Source organism: Erinaceus europaeus, chromosome 8 (assembly GCF_950295315.1).
Source record: "Erinaceus europaeus chromosome 8, mEriEur2.1, whole genome shotgun sequence".
NCBI lineage: Eukaryota > Metazoa > Chordata > Mammalia > Eulipotyphla > Erinaceidae > Erinaceus > Erinaceus europaeus.
In genome coordinates this window covers 104,808,905-104,830,777 of record NC_080169.1, presented here as the reverse complement: position 1 = coordinate 104,830,777, position 21,873 = coordinate 104,808,905, and the positions used below count along the sequence as shown (strand labels likewise).

The 21,873-nt window shown below is 40.4% G+C and overlaps 1 protein-coding gene across 1 annotated transcript in view; it reads right to left on the bottom strand.

The window, feature by feature from the left end:
* The window catches only part of EXOC4 (exocyst complex component 4), a 915,110-nt gene that overhangs the window by 822,886 nt on the left and 70,351 nt on the right, over positions 1-21,873 (bottom strand). Inside the window, exon 4 of the mRNA XM_060196593.1 lies at positions 11,985-12,169. Within this exon, the coding sequence (XP_060052576.1) occupies positions 11,985-12,169 (185 nt within the window). The remainder of the gene's footprint in view (positions 1-11,984; positions 12,170-21,873) is intronic.

The window sequence follows — 21,873 nt, the reverse complement described above, 5'->3', positions numbered from 1 at the left end:
GGGGAGAATACAGGTCCAAGAAGGATAACAGAGGACCTAGTGGGGGTTGTACTGTTATATGGAAAATTGAGAAATGTTATACATGTAGAAACTATTGTATTTACTGTCGAATGTAAAACGTTAATTCCCCAATAAAGAAATTATATATATATATATATATATATATATATATATATATATAGAGAGAGAGAGAGAGAGAGAGAGAGAGAAGCTAAAAATCTAAGTGAAAACAAGAGAAGGGGGAAAAGACCATAAAGAAGACCACAAAAAAAAAACAAAAACATATATAAGACAAAAAAATTACAGACACTGAGGAGAGGAGTTACAGAATTTTGGTGATGAGTGTGGTGTGTAACTAGACTCCTGTAATCATATAATGTTGTAAGATAATATTAAATCACTAACTGAAAAAGGAGGAAAAAAACTCAAAGGAAAAATAGGCACATTCCACAGCTACCTAGAAACAAATAAGGGCACTGAGATTCTTGGGTCTGAAATCTCCTTCTGCACAAGCTAGTGTCCATATAAGCATGGCCCAACTGGGGCTGGGAAGTGGCGCACCCAGTTAAGTGCACAAGGAAGGACCAGAGCAAGGACCCAAGTTGGAACCCCCGACTCCCACCTGTAGTGGGAACACTTCATAAGCTGTGAAGGCAGTCTGGAGGTATCTTTTTTACTTCCTATCTTCCTCTCTCCTCTCAATTTCTCTTGTCCTTTCTTTTTTATTCAACTTTTGTGTTGTTGCTTTTTTTTTTAATAGAGGGGATTAATGGTTTACACTAAATACAGCTGTTGATACATGTGGAAAATTTCTCGATTTTGAGCAAAACACTTTCATCATCAACCTAGGTCCTTCTCCACCATCATGCACGAGGACATGAAAGCCCACAGAACTCATAGCTTTCTTTACTGTGGGACAATACACCAAAATCAGTCCAAGTTCTATTTTGTGCTTCTGCTTTCTTATTTTATATTATTTTATTTATATTTATTAGGGGGATTAATGGTTTACCATCAATAGTAAACTACTATAGTTGGTACATGGTAACATTTCTCAGTTTTCCATTTACCTTCCTACCTAAATCCTTCTCTAACATCATGTTCCAGGACCTGAACCCAACTTCCAGCCCCAGAGTCCACTACTTCAGTGCAATACATGAAATTCAAATCCAAATCCAGTCCAAGATCTGCTTTGTGTTTCTCCTTTGTGTTCTTGTTTTTCAACGTCTGTCCATGAGTGAGATCATCCCATATTCATCCTTTTATATTATTATTATTTTTCTAATTTCTTTATTGGGGGATTGTTTTACAGTCATCAGTAAAATACAGTAGTTTACACATGTGTAACATTTCTCAGTTTGCCACATTTCTATTCAACCCCCTCTAGGTCTTCCTCTGCCAACATGTTATAAGATCTGAACCCTCCCGCCCACCCAAGTCTTTTACTTTGGTTCAACACACCAAACCAATCCAAGTTCTGCTTCATGTTTTCTTATTTTTCAACTTCTCCTTTTAGATTTTATTTATTTATTGCCTCCAGGGTTATCGCTGGTGTCAGTGCCTGCACTACGTATCCACAGCTCCTGGGGGCCATCTTTTTTCCATTGCTGTTATTGCTGTTGTTGTTGCTGCTGCTGCTGCTGTTTTTGGATAGGACCAAGAGAAATTGAGAGAGGAAGGGAAGAGAGAGAGAGCGGGAGAGAAAGATAGATACTTGCAGATCTATTACACTGCTTGTGAAGCAACCCCTCTGCAGGTGGGGTAGTGGGGGGTGGGGGGCATGAACCGGGGCTAGAACCTGGATCCTTGTGCCAGCCTTTGCACTTAGCACTATGTGCACTTAATCTGGTGTGGTACCACCCACCCCCCAAGATCATGGGATAAAAGGGGTACAATTCATACAATTCTCACCACGAGAGTGCCATATCCCATCCCCTCCATTGGAAGCTTCCCTATTCTTTATCCCTCTGGGAGTATGGACCAAGGATTTCTATGAGGTGCAGAAATTCTGAGGTCTGGCTTCTGTAATTGCTTCTCCACTGGACATAGGCATTGACAGGTTGATCCATACCCCCAGCCTGTCTTTATTTTTCCCTAGTGGGGTAGGGATCTGAAGAGGTGGGATATTGGTCAGGTCATCTGCCCAGGGAAGGCAGGTTGGTGTCATGGTAGTATTTTTCAACTACTGTCTATGAAAGAGATCAACCCATATTCATCCTTCTCTTTCTGGCTTATCTCACTTAACATGTTTCCTTCAAGTTCCATCCAAGATGAGGTGAAGAAGGTGGATACTTTATTCCTAACAGCTGAGTAGTATTCCATTGTGTATATACACCACAACTTTCTCAGTCACTCATCTGTTGTTGGTCATTTGGGTTGCTTCCAGGTTTTGGCTATTATAAATTGTGCTGCTGTGAACATAGAGATACACAAATCTCTTTGGATAAGTATGTGTGATTCCTTAGAATATATCCCCAGGAGAGGAATTGCCAGGTTATAGGGTAGGTCCATTTCTGGTCTTTGGAAAGTTCTCTGGACTACTGTCTACTGGGGTTGGAACAATTTACATTCCCACCAGCAACACAGGAGGGCTCCTTGACCCCACAACCAACCTCTCCAACATTTGCTGTTACTGTCCTTTCTGGTGTATGACATTCTTACAGGGGTGCAGTGGTATCTCACTGTTCTTTATTTCGATTTCCCTTCTTCTTCTTCTAGCGTTTGCCCTTCTTCCATAGCCAATCAACAGCGTCAGGTTGAGCCTGATGTAAAGTTTTGAGACCTCCTTTGAATCTGGAGAGGTGGCAGTCGTTGACTATGTGGGTCATAGTCTGTCTGGAGCCGCAGGGGCAGTTCGGGTCATCTCTGGCTCCCCAGCGATGGAACATAGCGGCGCACCGGCCATGGCCTGTTCGATAGCGATTGAGGAGGGCCCAATCATAACGTGCTAGGTCAAAGCCAGGTTGACGCTTGCAGGGGTCTGTGATGATGTGTTTGTTCTTTACCTCAGCTGACTGCCAACTCTGTTTCCAAGAAACTGGAACATTTCCCTGACAATCAATGACTGGAGCATTTTTCCATGTCTGTTGGACTTTTGGATTTCTTCTTTGGTGAATATATCCTCCCCACCACTTTTGGATGGGACCATTTGTGTTTTGTTATTGCTGAGTTCAGTAAGCTCTTTATATATTTTGGTTGTTAGCTCAGTATAACTTTGATGTAATGCTTTCCAAAACATTTTACAGAAAGGAGTTTCTTCCCAAACTGGGAAAACAGCTTAATGAGAGGGTGCTGGGGACTAGTCCACAAGGCTGGAGAAGAACTTGAGTTGGTGGGAGGAGTGGGGTACAGATGTGATACACGCACTACAGGGGTAGACAAGAAATTGCACCCACTTGAAACCAACCATCCTGTAAACTAATTTTCCTCTAATAAAATTATTTGGGGGGGCAGAGAAAAGAAACCAGTCCTTCTTTCCTAAGACCAACCCCCCATGTCAATTTCCTCTGAATAATTTATCAGAGTTTCAGCGATATCCTTCTAGAAAGCTACTATATATATTTAAACATATACCCCTTTCAAATTTACACAAACAAGTTCATATTGCATATGCTATTTTTCAGCCTACTTTTGGGGACCTGAGAATACATCACTTTTTCCTATTGGCACAGAGGTCTTTCTCATCTGTTTTAAGGTCCTATATTATATGCAAATATATACAATAATTCATGTAAACATAATCCCCTTGATGAAGATTACAGCTGTGTTTTTGTTATTCTTCTCAAGAGCATTCCAAAAGGGCCAGGCGATGGCGCACCTGGTTAACTGCACACATTATAGTGCACAAGAAGAATCCAGGTTCAAGACCCTGGTCCCCAATTGCAGGGGGAAAGCTTCACAAGTGGTGAAATATGGCTGTAGGTGTCTCTCTGTCTCTCTCCCACTCTCACTTCCCTTCCTATATCAATCTCTGTATGTCTCTATCCAATAATATATAAATAAAAATTAAAAAAGAAAGTATCTCACACTTGTTTTTATGAATTGTACTATTTGTGTAGAATGTGAAGCCATAAAGTCTCCTACACGCATATTTATTTTTTATTGCTAATTGGGTTTTGTCATGACCTTTAAATTGAGTTAGAAATTTTGTGTATTTATTAACAGCTAGGCATCTAAACATACTTTCTTCAAATATTCAAGTGTCTCAAGACTAATTACTAAGTAGCCTTTATTCACTCCACTGATCTGGACTACTTCCATATATATATATATATATATATGTCCCAGTATCTGTTACTCAAATGTTTGTTGCTTTTCCAAACAATTTTTTGATTTGCATACCTGTACTGTTTTAATAAATGTCATTTTACATTACATTTTACTATTAAATAGTGGCATCACTTAAAATCTCCCTTTTCAGTTTAACAATTTCTATACATTTATTCATCCCTATAATCTACAGATCTGACAGTTTCATAAAAGTAGATTTAACTGGGACTGACATCTTTATGATGAGCTCAAAGTCATGAGAAGTCTCCCAATTGATTTAGGAATTTTTCATATCCTCCAAATACCATTTTTATTGTTTTTCCATGTAGGTGTATACTTTTCTTTTGTCAATTCATTGAGTTGCTTGTTTTCACTTCAGAAATGTCTGTTCTCTATATTTATATGCCTTTGTGTGATTGTTCTCCACAGTAATAACTTGTTGTATGCTTATTTGGGGACTAAAAAAAAATTATCAGAATACTATTTGTGTTAGGAAAGTCTCTCCGTTTATATGGTCAAAACAAGAAGACCCACTTCCTACTACAAAACTTAAAGAAGGTCAGACAAGTCCCAAGCTCAAGCAACTGGATCCATTTACCTGAGACTTCAATCTTGAGGACACAGAAGATACATGGATGTCTTTTACAGAATAGTTAAAAAAAGTTAGCAGAACTCTGGTGGTAGGAAATGTATGGAATTGTATTTCTTTTGTCCCACAATCTTGTTGATCATTATTAAATCACTAATAAAAAAAACTTAGCGATTGACCAACCTCTGGTACTTCCATATACCAAAGCTGAGTGGTGCTCCAGTTTCTCTGTCTCTTCTCAGTTCTCTATCTCATAAAGTAAATACATCTTTTTTTTTTAAATTCAGTAATTGTAGACATGCTGCTAGTAGGTTAGCTCTCACCAACGTGCTGTGGTTTGCCTGGGGTATGTGCTGTATTGGGGACTTGATTATGCAGGCTCCCTTCCCTTAAACTGTGCTAACTATCAACTTTCCAACAAACACCATTCCTTGTTTTTGGCACCAAGACGGATTTCTTTTGGCTATTTCCCTCCCCATGTTGACTGCCTCCCGTTTCATCACAATATGGCATGATTTGTATTGTATTAAATTGTCTTTTACAATCAGAGAAGTATTTCAGTGTCTACTACAGAAAAGAACATGGCTAATACATCATCCTTTCTAACAGGAAATAAGAGTTTTACTTGCTTCTATCTTCTCCAGCGATATTACAATGTAGAAAATTTTGGATACACATACCTAGGTTTATAAGCACAAAATTCAATTAAATATATTGTTCTATTAAATTTCAAAACATCTTCCGCCTCAATTTTCAGAAGAATTCAGTATTCCTCCTCTGTCTCCTGCCCATTTCTGAATTCCCAGTTTCTACTAACATGACCTAAGGATACGAATCAGGATTATTACTATAAAATACTCCTTGGCCTTGAGCCATTTAGAAAACTAGCCTTCAGTTTATATTTTAAATTCTGAGAAAGTATATTCATTTATATAATAATTTTCTATTTATACACACACACACACACACACACACACACGCACTGTTATATGAAAATTCCATGCAAAGAGCTAGAAAGATCATTCATTGGGTATGGCATGTACACAGTCCAAGAATGAGTCCTGGCACTACATGGGAGGTTTTACAAAACTGGAGGAAACTAATGCTGTGACGTCTGTGTCTCTGCCTCTGTTTCTCTACGTCTCTGTCTTTGTCTCTTCGCCATATCTCTATCTGAATGAAAAGGTTAACCCAGGAGCAGTGAAATCACACATAGGCAAGGTCACACAAGACAGAAATGACAGCGACAACAGATGCTGTAGAGGACCATCTACACCCCATAATGATCCTGGGTCCATACTCCCAGAGGCATAAAGAATAGGGAAGCATCCAGTGGAAGGGATGGATACAGAACAGAACTCTAGTGGTGGAACTGCATGGAATTGTACCCCTCTTATCCTACAATATTGTCAATCATTATTAAGTCAATAAAAATTGTAAAAAAAAAAAACCTGCTAGAGAGGTTGTGGGGGCAAAGGAACCCTCCTACACAGCTGGTGAGAAAGTAAACTGGTCCAATCTCTGTGGCGAGCAGTCTGGAGAACTCTCTGGATAGAGCTTGAAGGAATCATGTTAAGTCAGATAAGCCAGAGAGAGAAGGATGAATATGGGATGATACCACTCACAGACAGAAGAAGAAAAATAAGAACAGAAGGAGAAAACACAAAGCAGAACTTGGACTGGAGTTGGTATATTGCACCAAAGTAAAGGACTGGTGCTGGGAAATTGTGCAGATGCAATCACATCTGCCATGTTGTCCCCTCAGGCTACTGCTAGTTCCCGAGAGATTCGCCATGTTGTGCCCTCAGGGCATTGTCTATTTCCCCGTGATATTTGGAGTGCTTTGGTCACTCCTCCCCCTTCCCATTCTCATGAGAGTTATTATTCTATCCTGGAGTGCTATGGTTACTCCTCCCCCTTCCCATTCTCACGAAAGTTGCTCCTATAAAAGCCCTCCTTCTTCCGCACCTCGTTCTCTTGCCAGCGCTTCACTTCGGTGTTCAGACGCAGGAAAGGTTACTGCGTGAGGCGGCCATTTTCGCTACCTCCATGTGGCCCAACCTACTTCTCTAGCACCCAACTCTGAGGTGCCAGCGCAAATAAAGATTTGTGTTCCCTCTTCGCTCTGGACCTCCTCTCTCTCTTCTCCATGGCACACAACAACAGACTGGGTGCCAGAGGAGAGGGCCAGTGTTCAGGTCCTAGAACATGGTGGGGGAAGAGGATCTAGGTGGGGGGTTAGAGTGTTATATGGAAAACAGAGAAATGTTACACATGTACCAAATACCATATTTTACTGTAGATTATAAACCATTAAAAAGTCTTTGGCCCCAACTCTTCTCCAACACTTTGCAAACTTCGTTTGACTGTCTTTGGGTATTTTATATTCACAGATCTTGGTGAGCCTGAGTTTTGGCTCTTTTTTCTGTGCTGTAACTAGACTTGACTGTATGAAACAGAAGATCCAAACACAAGGAAAACAAAGACTAATTTTCCTTCTCACAGAAAAGCTGTGACCTATCCAACAAAGGAGCTTATGATGTGACTTCCATTAAAAGGTTACCAAGTGCCCCAGATAAACTAAAAGTGCCGATCCCTGTCCTCGACAGGAAGTGAAAGCAGACAAGTAACAAACAAAATAGAGAGCACACAAGTTTAGGTTTTTGTTTTCTCCCTATTGGCCTCAATTCAACAACCTTCAAACAGCAGTTTCTCTAATCACTTTAGGTATACAAGAGGATAAAAAGTGTAGCCTTTTAGCTGGAAATATGGCGGCCAAGAACAAAATTAAGGTTATCATTCAAAATAAAACTAGGTATGGCTGGTGAAATAGCTCACTAAGATAGCTTTCTGTTTTGCCATGTGCATAAACCAGGTTAAAGCCCAGGCCTCAACACAGTGAAGGAAGCTTTGGGGTTGTGTTCCCACCCCTCTCTCTCCCCCTCTCTCTCTTCCCCATCCCCCATCTCCTCTCAATTTCTATCTAATAATAATGATATAAAAATAAAGGTGGAGAATTTGAGTGGTTTACAAAAAAATAATAATAAATAAAGGTGGAATCAGGGAATCCTTGAATTCCCACATAGATATGATGGGCCTAGACCTCTAAAAGATCCGTCTCTCCACCATCACTGGTCATCTCCATTAAGAACAACATCATAAACCCTCTGTGGGCCTCTACAGGACACTGCACTCAATGTAGAACAACAGTGGTAGGAATTGTCCCTCTCTCCTAAGGGAGGCTGGGTCAACATACTCTGCCACTAGAAGAAGACTGGTCTTGAAATGAGAGCAGCCTAGAATGTTGATAGCCGTAACCATGGAACGTGAGCTCAGACTGACAGGGATGCTGAGGTTACACAGGCTCCTGTGCTAAATATGAATAGACATGGGCCTAGGTCAGATTGATGGGGTTCACAGTTAATATTACTTGTATACTTTTCCCATATTTGGGAGCTTCTCTCTGCCCTGATCCAGCTTTCTAGTCCTATCCTCAACTCTGACATCATCTTCCCAGATAATGCCCCTAACCCACCTGCATGTTAGCTGTTGGGCTAAGGCAAAAATTACTAGTCATGGGCCTCTAAAATAGACTTCCCAGCTCCTTCCAACATGATGGCCCCAAATTTCATCTTCTATACTCTTACCTTTAGGTTCCTGATTATCAAACTTATCAGTCACCAAGTTGCAGATGCTGCCATGACACCAACCTGACTTCCATGGGCAGACAACTTCATTAATGTGTCCTGGAACCCCATGTCTCCAGAGCCCTACCCCACTATGGAAAGACAGAAACAGACTGGGAGTATGGATTGACCTGTCAGTGTCCATGTCCAGCAGAAAAGCAATTACAGAAGCCAGACCTTCCACCTTCTACACCTCATAAGACCATTGGTTCATACTCCCAGAGGGATAAAGAATTGGAATATGGAACTCTGGTGTTGGGAATTGTATGGAATTGTATCCTTCTTATCCCACAACCAAGTCAATCATTATTACATCACTAATGAAATAAATTTTAAATTAACTAAATAAAAAAAGGTGGGTAAGTAGTTATCTTTAGGGTAGCAGATAATTCTTCTCATGGTCTTTATAGAAAATTTGCTGCAATTCACAAAGTATGTCCTATGGATATCATTACAAAAGAAATAACTTTTCCTTTGCAAAGTGAGGTCTTCTTCTATTTAAGTGTGTTTCTTCATTTACACTCTATTTACTATTTCTGTTCCTCTCTGCATTTGTTTGCTAGGGCTAGGAGGCAAAGTGCCTTCAGCCTGGTGGTGTAAACAACAGATTCCTCAGAGTTTCAAAGATTGGCAATCCATAAACAAGGTATTAGAGGGTTTAAAGGGTTGTATCATCACAGTGTCCTCATGTGGTCTTCCCTCTCTGCATGATCCGTTGCCAAATTTCATCTTCCTACAAGGACACTTCTTATATTAGGTTGTTGGAAAATTCAAGGGGGGGGGGAACCACCGAGTTAAGAACACATATCACCAAGCACAATGACCCTGGATTGCTCCTCATCTGTAGGGGGTCTGCTTCATGAGCTGTGAGACAGGTCAGCAGGTATCTGTCTTTCTCTCTGTCTCTGTTTCCCTGTCCTCTCTTGATTATTCTCTGTCCCTAGCCAATAAAAATTAGAAATGAAAAAATGGCCTCTGGGAACGGTGAATTCAAAGTGCTGGTACAGAGCCCCAGCACTAACCCTGGTATTATGTATAAGTAAATAAATGAATCAATCAATCAATCCATCAATATTCATGACATACTTTTCTTTTTCTCTGCAAACAGTGCATCATGACTTTACCTACAACCAAAATCTCCACTGATATTCTTTTAACTTACTGACCTCTTACAAGATCCTCCTCTTAGTACAGCCACAGTCTATATAGTACGAGGGGTTAGATTTGAAGATAGGAATTTTAGAAGGACAAAATCCAGTCCATATGTTATCATTCCAGTGTCACTGGGAGATGCCTAAAATCACCATTTTGATTGCTAGTCTCCATCTTACCTACATGTTTTTTTTTTTCATCTTCTTGCTTTTTGCCTCCTCACCAGTAGGAAAGTCTTCCCTTCTTATCATTGACTCCATTCTTTAAATGCCCCTGCTCTGTTTTGATTTGTCTTAACATTTTCTTCAGGCTTTAGTTAGTTTTTATGGCATCTCTCTCTACTGCATTCTTCTGTCCATTAAACTTTCACAGAAGCGACATGCTTGCTGCCTACAGCCAAAATACCTCAGTCAAGTTCAACAGTAAAAGCATATATTTTGGTGACTGGCCTACATGCTCGGCAGTTGAGCTGAGTTTAGCTCAAGTTCCAGATGTTTCTCATCCCCCTCCTGAGATCTAAGTCATCATGGCACTGGCAGAGGCGAGAGTACGCCTGCCCACTGACACAAACACGTTCCAAAACCCTCCTTGTGCGCCATGTGCGAAAAATCACAAAATCAAGAGCTCAAAAATCAAAGGGCAGAAAATACAATTTTCTTCTACTAATGTGTGTATGGGGGGTGGAGAAATAACACAGAGTGCCTATTTTCAATAATCTAATCTATTTCATCATCTTATATCTCCAGAGAAACCACAAGCTTAAGTCTCCTCCGCCCCCCTTTTCTTACTATATAAAAGAGAGAAAAAAAAAACTTGATAATGCCTTTATGAGTTTTCAAGGTAATACTCATTTTCTTTTATATGACAGAATATTTTCAAAGAACCCCCAGAGTGATTTTCTTTTTCAATCCTTGTATGAAAAGAAGTAAGAAATCTTCTTTGACTTGCTATTTATTTACCACCAGGCATTATGGAATTTCCTCCGCATTGCCCCCAGCCCACCACTTTTCTCTCTGATAAAGCACAGACTCTCATCCTATTTAGATCTATTCTGGAAGTTAAGTGTCAGGTATATAACCCCTACCTCCATCTATGTGTCTAGCAGGAGATTTTTAGTGCCCACCTGCAGAAGTCAGATAGAAACATCTCTTTATCTCTCAGGGTCTGAGTAAACTCAAGGATCACATACAAAATGTGTGCATTTTGTTTGAACAGGACAGGACCTGAAAGATCATTCTTACAGCTTCCAGTATTTCTCTTGGCTACTGCAGGATGAGAAAGCCTGGCCATGTGTATTTCAGTATATAGTACTGAAGTGCCTCTGGAAATATCCCATGATTATTTTAAAGGAAGTTAGAAAGACCTATCACGGGGAGTTGGGCGGTAGCGCAGCTGGTTAAGCGCAGGTGGTACAAAGCACAAGGACTGGTGGAAGGATTCTGGTTCCAGCCCCCAGCTCCCCACCTGCAGGGGAGTCGCTTCACAGGTGGTGAAGCAGGTCTGCAGGTGTCTATCTTTCTCTCCCCCTCTCTGTCTTTCCCTCCTTTCTCCATTTCTCTCTGTCCTATCTAACAACGATGACATCAATAACAACAACAATAATAACTACAACAATAACAAGAGCAACAAAAGGGAAAATAAATTAATTAAAAAATAATTTTAAAAATTTTAAAAAAAAGAAAGACCTATCACACTCACAGCTATCTGACACAGGTTAATAATGCCAATAATTTACCGTCTTCAGATCTAGTCTTATTCCTTACCAAGTCAGTACTAACTTGCTAAAATTCTTAAGTCTGGCCCAGGCCCTTAAATAAGAAATGATGCTACAATAGTCTGAGGATCAAAGAAAAGTGTTTTTTCTGAGCCTCTCCTGAACTATTCCAAACAAGAGGACTGGTGGACTGCCTAAGGCACAACACAGTTCTACAAAAAATATCTCAAAGCTTCAGTTCATATGCCGGCACTCCTCAATTAGGTCAATTTTGCCGTCCGATTTAAGAACTTTCCTTTTGAGATTATATCTATACTATTACTAGACTATATCTCTGATCCACATATTAAAGGCCCCATAGTAAATGTGTATGTATCTTTACATAAGAGGATCGCAATAAATGTTCAGAGAAGGTAGGAAAAGATTTTGAAAGTCAACCTTTCATAACATGGGAGTTTTTTGTATTGTTACAGAAAATCTTAAAGCAAAAGTAAAATAACTAGAGTAGAAAATAATGCTCCTTAAAGCACTGCACCGCCACAAATTACTCCAACAAAAAGTCTCTGTAGCCAACCTTATTCTCCCTTTTTCCTTGTTACGCTGCACAACACGGCTGGTGGATTTGATGTAAAGGTGTCGGTGCAGTTCATCTATGAGAACCAAATGGAGGTTCATCTTTTTGCTGTGAAGCTCCAAACGCAGGTCACTAAGCCCTTCCACCTGGAGCAGGGGACCCTCCAAAGACTCGACTGCTGACACCTGAGGGAAAAAGGCAGGCAGTTAGGTATGACAACTACCCTAGAACCACTGTAAGGAATACAAAAATAAAAATAAAATAAAAACATTATTTTTTAAGTGTCAGCAAAAGGAGGTATATGACAACATCTACAAAGACATCAGACTTTGTAGAGTTGAATGGGGCTAGACCTGGTTCCACCCTTAAAGAAATTCAATATCTAAGATGATGCTATGCAAACAAACTTAGCCAAGATAAACATGAAGGCATAGAAAAGCACCACAACAAAGCTGTACATACCAGCCGTTTATACACACACACGGCCCATCAATGGACAAACATAAAATAATCTCCCCAACGAAATGATTATTTCATTCAGACTCTCACAAGAACTCCACAGTTTTGTGGGGGGTTTTTTAAGATTTTATTTATTTATTTATTTATTCACGAGAAACATAGGAGGAGAGAGGGAACCAGACATCACTCTGGTACATGTGCTGCAGGGGATTGAACTCAGGACTTCATGCTTGAACATCCAATACTTTATCCACTGTGACACCTCCCAGACCGCAAGATGGATAGTTTCGATCAACATGTAGTCACAGTTAGTTAGCCTTCTCAAAGCTAAAATACAACTGAGAGCACTTTTCAGTGTTTCTCATGGTGAGCTAACAGCTGAACTCGTAGAGCACTGGAATTGATGGGTTTGGTATGATCCCCAGTTCTTTATGTACCAGTATGGTTTGCTGAGTTTATTTCAGTTTCTTGTGAAACTGTCTCACACATGTAATAAATAAAATAGCTCTTAAAAAGAGTAAGGACTCTTCATGAAGTCAAAGTCTACACAGACTCACTCTTTCTCCTACACTTTCCTTTTCTTTCCTCTGACTGCAATTGTTATTCAATAACCTACTATTTAGTCTCCATGTGTTTGTAATTCTCCCAAATTATTTTTTCTTTTTATTTTTTTTTAGGGGGGATGATTTCTAGTTTTATTCCACTGTCCTTAATATAATGTCAACCTTTCTGAACTTACTGACATTTAAGAACAACCAATCTGTCTTGGTCTATCTTAGACAACACTGTATGAGCACTTGAAAAGAATGTGTATACAGGTTGGGGTAGATAGCATAATGGTTATGCAAAGAGACTCTTCATGCCTGAGGCTATGAAGTCCCAGGTCCACCCCCCTACACCACCTTATGTCAAGAGCTGGGCAGTGCTCTGATATTTCTCTCTGTGTTTTTCTCTCTCTACATCTCTCTCAAAAATAAAATAAATACTTGAAAGAAAGTAAGAAAGAAAGAAAGAAAGAAAGAAAAGAAGAGGAAAGAAAAGAAAAGAAAAGAAAAGAAAAGAAAAGAAAAGAAAAGAAAACAATGTGTATTCAACTTTTAGGGGATGGAATATCCCGTAAATGTCCCATCATGTAAGCCCAATAGTGAAACACTTCCTTTAATTCTGCTCTTTAGTGTTTATGTTTTAGGTGAATGTCACACACGGACCAGAGCAATCATCACCTCTCCTTGGCCTGTTACAATCTGTAAAAGAAATAAGATCTGAATGATAAATTGAAGTGTAGAAACAGAGATACTCCTGGTATAAAGTACTACTGGGAAGACATTAAGATAAAAAAAAAAAAAAAGGACTGGAAGAGTAAACATGGTGTTGGAATGAAAGCCTCCAACAAATGGAGAAGATGAGGTACCTGGAGCAGCCATTTTTAAACCAAAATGATAAATGCAAATGAAGCAGAAGGTGGCATGATACCATTTGTCTAATTACATAATGTTCCATCAATGTGCTTCTATATGTAAATATATATATATATATGTATGTATTCTTTAAAGAAAAAAAGAAAGTGAGGCGTATAGGAGCTATGAGCAGGTAGGAAAGGGATATAAAGAAAGTAAAACAGGGAGCAGGGCGGTATCGCAGTGGGTTAAACGCACATGGCGAAGCACAAGGACTGGCATAAGGATCCTGATTTGAGCCCCAGCTCCCCACCTGCAGGGGGTTGTTTCACAAGTGGCGAAGCAGGTCTGCAGGTGTCTGCCTTTCTCTCTCCCTCTGTCTTTCCCTCCTCTCTCGATTTCTCTCTGTCCTATCCAACAACAACAGCTATGACAACAAAAACAACTACAACAAGTGCAACAAGGGCAACAAAATTGGGAAAAAATGGCCTCCAGGAGCAGTGGATTCGTAGTGTAGGCACCAAGCCCCAGTGATAACCCTGGAGGCAAAAAAAAAAAAAAAAGAATGTAAAATAAAAATAATAATAATAAATAGATGGCTACAAACTGAACTCCAGAGGGAAATGAGCTAACGGAAGGGATTCACATACCAGGACTCTCTATCCCCTGTTGTGATTATACTTCCAACCATTTCAAATCTGTACAGAAAATGGCTATAACTAATCATACGTTGGAGACAAAACAAAAGAAAACATAAAATGTGATCATGGACATAAATATCCTCCGAAAAAGTAAAGCAACAGATAATGAAAGTCATGAAACATGGGTGATGAAAAAAGTTGATGGCAAATCTACAGCAGTAAAGCAGTGGCTGGGAGCTGGAGACAGTGAGTTTAGGAAGCTTTGCGGCTGGCTACCCTGTAGAACTGGCCTGAGTTGGAGAGGAAAATGTATTGGCTTATCCACCAACCCTTCGCTTGCTTTGTGATATGCTAGAATCAAATGTCACTAGCAAATAAGTTTCCACAAGTTAAACCCGAGAAGGAATCAGAAAATGAAAGAGTGACAAGCCCTGGGCCAGCTCTGCCCTCTGAAGCCTGCTGGTTCATTTTCATGCTGACTTGGTGGCTGCCCCTGCTATGGGAGCCCCTGGGCCCTGTGCAAGCTGCCTGTGATTTCAAATGGAAAGGCGGCCTCACGAAATGACCAAAGTGTCCCCAAGGAGGAAAAACAACAACAAATTCATTTACACATAAACTCTAAAATGGATTTTAACTCTGGTCTCAAGCGGACAAAAGAGGATGCATTAACCTTTAGTGACATCAAGATCTAGAAAATGAAAAATAATTTGGTAAACCACTGGTCCATCATGTAGCCTTACCCCTTAAGGTAATTAAATCCAGCTGAGATATTTAAGCTTAAAAACCACCCCCTGCACATCTACACTCAATTTGTTTGCAGGAATTTGCATGAGGATTTGTTTTTAACCCTATCAGCTCATGTTCCAAAGGCAATATTGTATTACAATGTCAACTTTCAAAGCTGCTTAAATGTTTTCAGTGTAAATAAGTGCTTAGCCCAATGCCTCACACATACTAAATGTCCAACAAAATTATTTTTAACAGAAAATATCCTGTGTATTAAAAAAAAAACTTTAGAAGGTATCTCTAATGTTTTGATGCATTTTTTCAGTAAAATATTGTCTCCTTCATAGATCCTTTATAACCATTTAGATAAAACTTTGTGAATGTCTCCTTAATCCAAAATACAAATCAATTAGCATATTTGTATTTGTGTACATATATAAATGCACACACCAAATAAAAAAAAATTTTTTAAAAACTTAGTCTTAGAAATTGAAAAATTTAAAAACCTTACCACAAAGGAAACAGAAAAGTTTCTTGTTTCCAAATGAAAATACAATGCTTTATTTTCTGGCCTTTGCTTTATTAAAAGTCTATTTTATGAAGCTATAATTATGGAGGGTAGCAAGGTCACTGTCTTTTTTTTTTTACATTTATTTTATTTATTCCCTTTGTTGCCCTTGTTGTTTTTATTGTTGTAGCTATTATTGTTGTTGTCGTTGTTGGATAGGACAGAGAGAAATGGAGAGAGGAGGGGAAGACAGAGAGGGGGAGAGAAAGACAGACACCTGCAGACCTGCTTCACCGCCTGTGAAGCGACTCCCCTGCAGGTGGGGAGCCGGGACTCGAACCAGGATCCTTATGCCGGTTCTTGTGCTTTGCGCCACCTGCGCTTAACCCGCTGCGCTACAGCCCGACTCCCAAGGTCACTGTCTTCTACTCTAACCTTCCTAAGGGGTACACTCCAACCCATTTGCTCTCTACAGTACCAGTTAAAAGTATGCCATTTATCTTCTCTGAGTGTAAGTAGCTTATACCATAAGGTACATACCATGGAAAATTTGGTGAGACAGTTGACATTCAGTCTAGAAGTCCATCACTGCTGGTCAGTACTGCTGTATGGGTTTGGTGGGCGAGGGGGTGGCAGGGAAGAGTCTGGCAACCAGACATTTACTAATATTTCCGCTGTACTTGAAGAAGTAATGAAATGTCCACCCCTGTCAGAAACATGCAGTGTTGCGCCCAAAAGTTCGGATCCCCATCACACACAAGGAAGTCCAGAGTCACAAGTACAAGAGCCTTCATTAGCAAACTTAAGCTTGGGTCCCAAGAGCCTCCACGCAGGGGAAGTCTTTCCACCCCGAACATTTTCCATCTCAGCTTTTTAGAGCTAGCATAGGGTGGGTACAGGTGGGGATGTTTACATGGAACAAGGAACAGTTGGTTTCGGGTTCTTATTTACCATCTCATGCAGAGCGGGGGATAAAATACAACTAAAGAGGGGGCCGGGAGGTAGCACACATGGCGCAAAGGCGCAAAGCACACGGAGACCGGCATAAGGATCGTGGTTCAAGCCCCCGGCTCCCCACCTGCAGGGGAGTCGCCTCACAAGCGGTGAAGTAGGTCTTGCAGGTGTCTGTCTTTCTCTCTCCCTCTCTGTCTTCCCCTCCTCTCTCCATTTCTCTCTATCCTATCCAACATCAGCAGTAACAATAATAACAATAATAACAAGGGCAATAACAATGGAAAAGAGACGGCCTCTAGGAGCAGTGGAATCGTAATGCGGGCACTGAGCGCCGGAGATAACCTTGGAGAAAAAAAAAATACATCTAAAGAGATATTTTAATGTGTCGAAGAAGTCACCTTAGTGTCTGGGTCAGTTATAAGCAAACACTACCAGAAGTCAGGTGGTAGCGCAGTGGGTTAAGCACAAGGACCCGCATTAAGGATCCCAGTTCGAGCCCCTGCTCCCCACCTGCAGGAGAGTCGTTTCACAAGCGGTGAAGTAGGTCTGCAGGTGTCTATCTTTCTCTCCCCTTCTTTGTCGTCCCTCCTCTCTCCATTTCTCTCTGTCCTATCCAACAATGACAACAATAGTTACTACAACAATAAAAAGAAACAACAAGGGCAACAAAAGGGAATAAACAAATAAATTTTTTTAAAAAAGCAAACACTACCATGTACAAGAACCCAAGAAGTTTCCGGTTCTGGTTCCCACCTGCAGGGGAGAAGCTTCACAAGTGGCAAAAACAGTGTTGCAGTGTCTCTCTTCCTCCATCCATACATGTACAGATCTATCTCCCACTCTCCTCTCGATTCCTCTCTGCAGTTACCCATTACCCAATAAATAAATAGTAATAATAAAAAACTTTTTTTTGGTTTTTTTTTTTTTTTTTTAAATCAGAGCACTGCTTAGCTCTGGTTTATAGTGCTGTGGGGGAACTGAACCTCAGACTTTGGAGTCTCAGGCATGAAAGTCTCCTTGCATCACCATTATGCTATCTACCCCCATCCAGTAAAAAAAACTTTTTAAAAAGTGATCACCTCAAAAATGTTTTCACAATTTTTCAAAATGTAATGACTCAGCACTTCATGAATAACATCTGATAAAACATCAACAGGAATTCAAGAGATAACCTTGGGTCAAAGAAGTCAGCGACAGAATCGTTTCATAGGTTAGTTGCTATGAGAAGTTATCAAAACTGGGTGCATCCCTGAGATGTCTGTCCAGTATAGAATAATGTCGCAAATATGTATTTAAATAAGACAGAGCAAATAAAGGCCACCCAGATAACATACTTGTAACTGTTCATTGGTTAATGCTCAGATCAAAACTGGTTCATGCTTAGATCAAATACCATGCAGTTTAAATATACATTAAAATCATTTTGTATTTATTTATGTATTTATGTATTTATTTATGTATTTATTTGTCTATTCATGGGGGGAGGAAAGACAGAGAGACCCACAGCATCACTGTGGAGCATGTAATGCCTAAAACTCAAATTCAAGACTCCATGCCCCAGAATCCAACGGCTTATCACACTGCACTCTCTGGAGTCTCAGGCCATTCTCATCTTCCTATTATAATGTGCTTGTTTATTATTTACCTTTTTATCATTTTTATTGGGAAGGAGCTAATGGCTTACAGTTCAGTCATTGACACATGGGTATAATTTGCTCCTCTTCCTCTGAAAGTTCTCCACAAAACACTCTCACCCAACACCTAGGTCCTTTTAGGTTTATTATTTTTTAATCAGAACACTGCTTAGCTCTGACTTATGGTGGTGCCAGGGGTTAAAACTGGGAACTCAGAGTCTCAGGCATGAAAGGTTTTCTTTCCATAATTATTATACTATCTCCCAAACCTAAACTGCTTACCTTAAAAAAAAAAAATGATTCATTTAATTATGATAGAAAGAAAGGAGCAGAGCATCACTCTGACACAAGAATGCCAGGGACAAAACTCAGGGCCTCCTGTTTCAGAGTTCAATGATTTATCCACTGAGTCACCTGGCAAAACAAAAAGGAAAAAAAAAGTATCTTTTTTTATTTTCAATTTTTGTTTGTTTTGTTATAGTTGTTTTTTAAATATATAATATAGTTGTTTTTTAATCAGAGCACTACTCAGCTCTGACTTGTGGTAGGCAGGGATTGAACCTGGGACCTCAAAGTCTCAAGCATGTAAGTCATTTTGCATAGCCATTATACTATCTCAACTTGCATACCTCATATATAAAATAAAATGTCTTGAATTAAGAAGTAAAAGTCTACAACGAAGGATATCTTCATAATGAGGACCAACAAAATCCTTAACATTTTCTTTCCCAAATGTATTTGTCTTGATTTCATTGTACCTTTTTTTGGGGGGGTGGGGGGGCTCCAGGGTTATTGCTGGGGCTTAGTGATTGCACAACAAATCCATTGCACGTGGAGGCTATATTTTTCCCTTTTGTTGCCCTTGTTGTTTGATCATTGTTATAGATGTCATTATTGTTGGATAGGACAGAGAGATATCGAAAGAGGAGGAGAAGACATAGAGGGAGAGAGAGAGAGACAGACACCTGCAGACCTGCTTCACTGCTTGTGAAGCGACTCCCCTGCAGGTGGGGAGCTCGAACCAGGATCCTTAAGCTGGTAGGTGCGCTTCGCACCGTGTACGCTTAATCTGTTGCGCTACCGCCTGGCCCCCTTTCATTGTACTTTAAGTTAGAGAAAGTGTCACCAACAAACCAAAGGTAATATAGCAGACCTGCAAACCTGATGCTCTGGAGACACCAGGTTCAATTCCTGGTATCACCTGTCCACAGGAGATGAGCATTTTCTTTTTCTTTTTTTCCTTCCTTTATTGGGGGAATTAGTGTTTTACATTCAACAGTAAATATAATAGTTTGTACATGCATAACATTTCTCAGTTTTCCACATAACAATACAACCCAGATGAGCATTTTCAACTGCACCAACTAATTAATAACATTAAATGCCTTGGACTCCGATCTCTATGTCTCACTCCTCTTCTCATGAAAGTAAATACATGCTTTTTAATAGTAATAAAAAAAATGCTGAGTACTGGTGAAAATAGCTCCCTTTGGGAGTATGCTGCTTTGCCATATATACAACCCAAGTTCAAGCAAGACTCCCAACACACTAAAGGAAGCTTTGGTGCTGTGGTCTCTTTTTAACTCTCTGCCTCTCTAAAAATAAGAAAAGTAAAACTGGGGCAAGTGGTGGTTCTAGTAGAATGCACGTTTCCATAAGCAAAGGGTCTGAGTTAAAACCTCAAGTCCCAGGGAGTCGGGCTGTAGCACAGCGGGTTAAGCGCATGTGGCACAAAGCACAAGGACGGGCATAAGGATCCCAGTTCGAGCCCCTGGCTCCCCACCTGCAAGGGAGTCACTTCACAAGTGGTGAAGCAGGTCTGCTGGTGTCTCTCTTTCTCTCCCCCTCTCTGTCTTCCCCTCCTCTCTCCATTTCTCTCTGTCCTATCCAACAACAACGACATCAATCATAACTACAACAATAAAACAACAAGGGCAACAAAAGGGAATAAATAATAAAATTTAAAAATTAAAAAAAGAAAACCTCCAGTCCTCACCAGCACTAGGGAGCTTCACAAGCATTGTGATAGGTGTCTCATTCCCCCTGCCTATAAGAGAATAAAAGAAAGGATAGGAGAGGGGAGGGGAGGGGAGGGGAGAGGAGAGGGGAGGGGAGGGAGGAGGAGGGGAGGGGGGGAGGGGGAGGGGGAGGGGGAGGGGGAGGGGGAGGGGAGGGGAGGGGAGGGGAGGGGAGGGGAGGGGAGGGGAGGGGAGGGGAGGGGAGGGGAGGGGAGGGGAGAGGAGAGGAGAGGAGAGGAGAGGAGAGGAGAGGAGAGGAGAGGAGAGGAGAGGAGAGGAGAGGAGAGGAGAGGAGAGGAGAGAGAAAGTGTGGGCCACTGAATATGGAGAGGGAGAAAGAAAAAAGGAAGAGAGGAGTGGGATCAGGGACTGAAGGAAGTTAGTCATAGTCAGATGTCTTCTGCCAGTCTCACTCAAGCTGACTGAGTGAAAAGATCTAGCTTTTTTTTTCAGTGTCAACCACCAAAATGTTTTAGAGGATCACCAAAATCAGCCATTCTCAAAAGCTCCTTCACTAGGAAAAATAAATAAATAAATGAGTCAGGGGAGGTAAAGTTACAAAGCTAAATTAAGGTAGTCAGTCTCTGTTTCTGAAGAGAACTAAGGCTCAAGCTAAAATATAAGAAACAGTTACAAGTAAACTAGAAAATCCACAACCTGACAACCCTTCCATCTCTAACAAATAGAAATGCTTGCTTTGGCAAACAGGCTCCCTAAAGAAAGCAAATATGTCAACATTACTGAGTCCAAGCCAAATATTTTCTTCTGGACTCTGATAATTACACGGCTCCAAAACATCTTATCACTTTTTTGATAAGTCATACGTCTCTTTGTAGGAAGGTTTTGGGTTTGTTTATTTAAATAGACAACATTCATTCCAAAAATGTTGTCCTGTCCCATTGTATATGCATTTAAAATGAAAAAAAAGAAAAAGGAAAAAAAATCTAGCAATACCATCACCCTTTCTTTCACTGTGTCTAAAGGAAATACAACTGAAACAAAATTTTGAAACAAAATTTTCAACAGCACCAACTTCTTCTAGCGTTTGCCCTTCTTCCGTAGCCAGTTAACAGTGTCAGGTTGAGCCTGATGTAAAGTTTCGAGACCTCCTTTGAATCTGGAGAGGTGGCAGTCGTTGACTATATAATAACATCAAATTTCTTAGACTAAGAAACAACAGAAGAAGCATATCTTAATCCAAGATGTACTCAGCGCCCACTTTACTCATCTGCTGCCAGCTGGCCTACTCCTGGCCTGTAGGAGAGAACTGCTGGTGGCTTTAAGACCTGTTCCTCAAGATGGCCCATCATCCAGCCCTCTCTCTACATTCACGCTCATGGAGTCCCTGATGTGCACCGGAAGTCCCTCCTCTGAATGCAGCATCATTCCTACCCACCTCTAGGCAAACAGGAAAGATATTTATCATCAATAATCCTGGATCACTCACTCACCACATGCTCCCATTTTACTATACCTTATTTTTTCTTTTTTTAATATTTATTTATTTTCCCTTTTTGTTATCTTTGTTGTTTTTATTGTTGTTGTTGTTGAT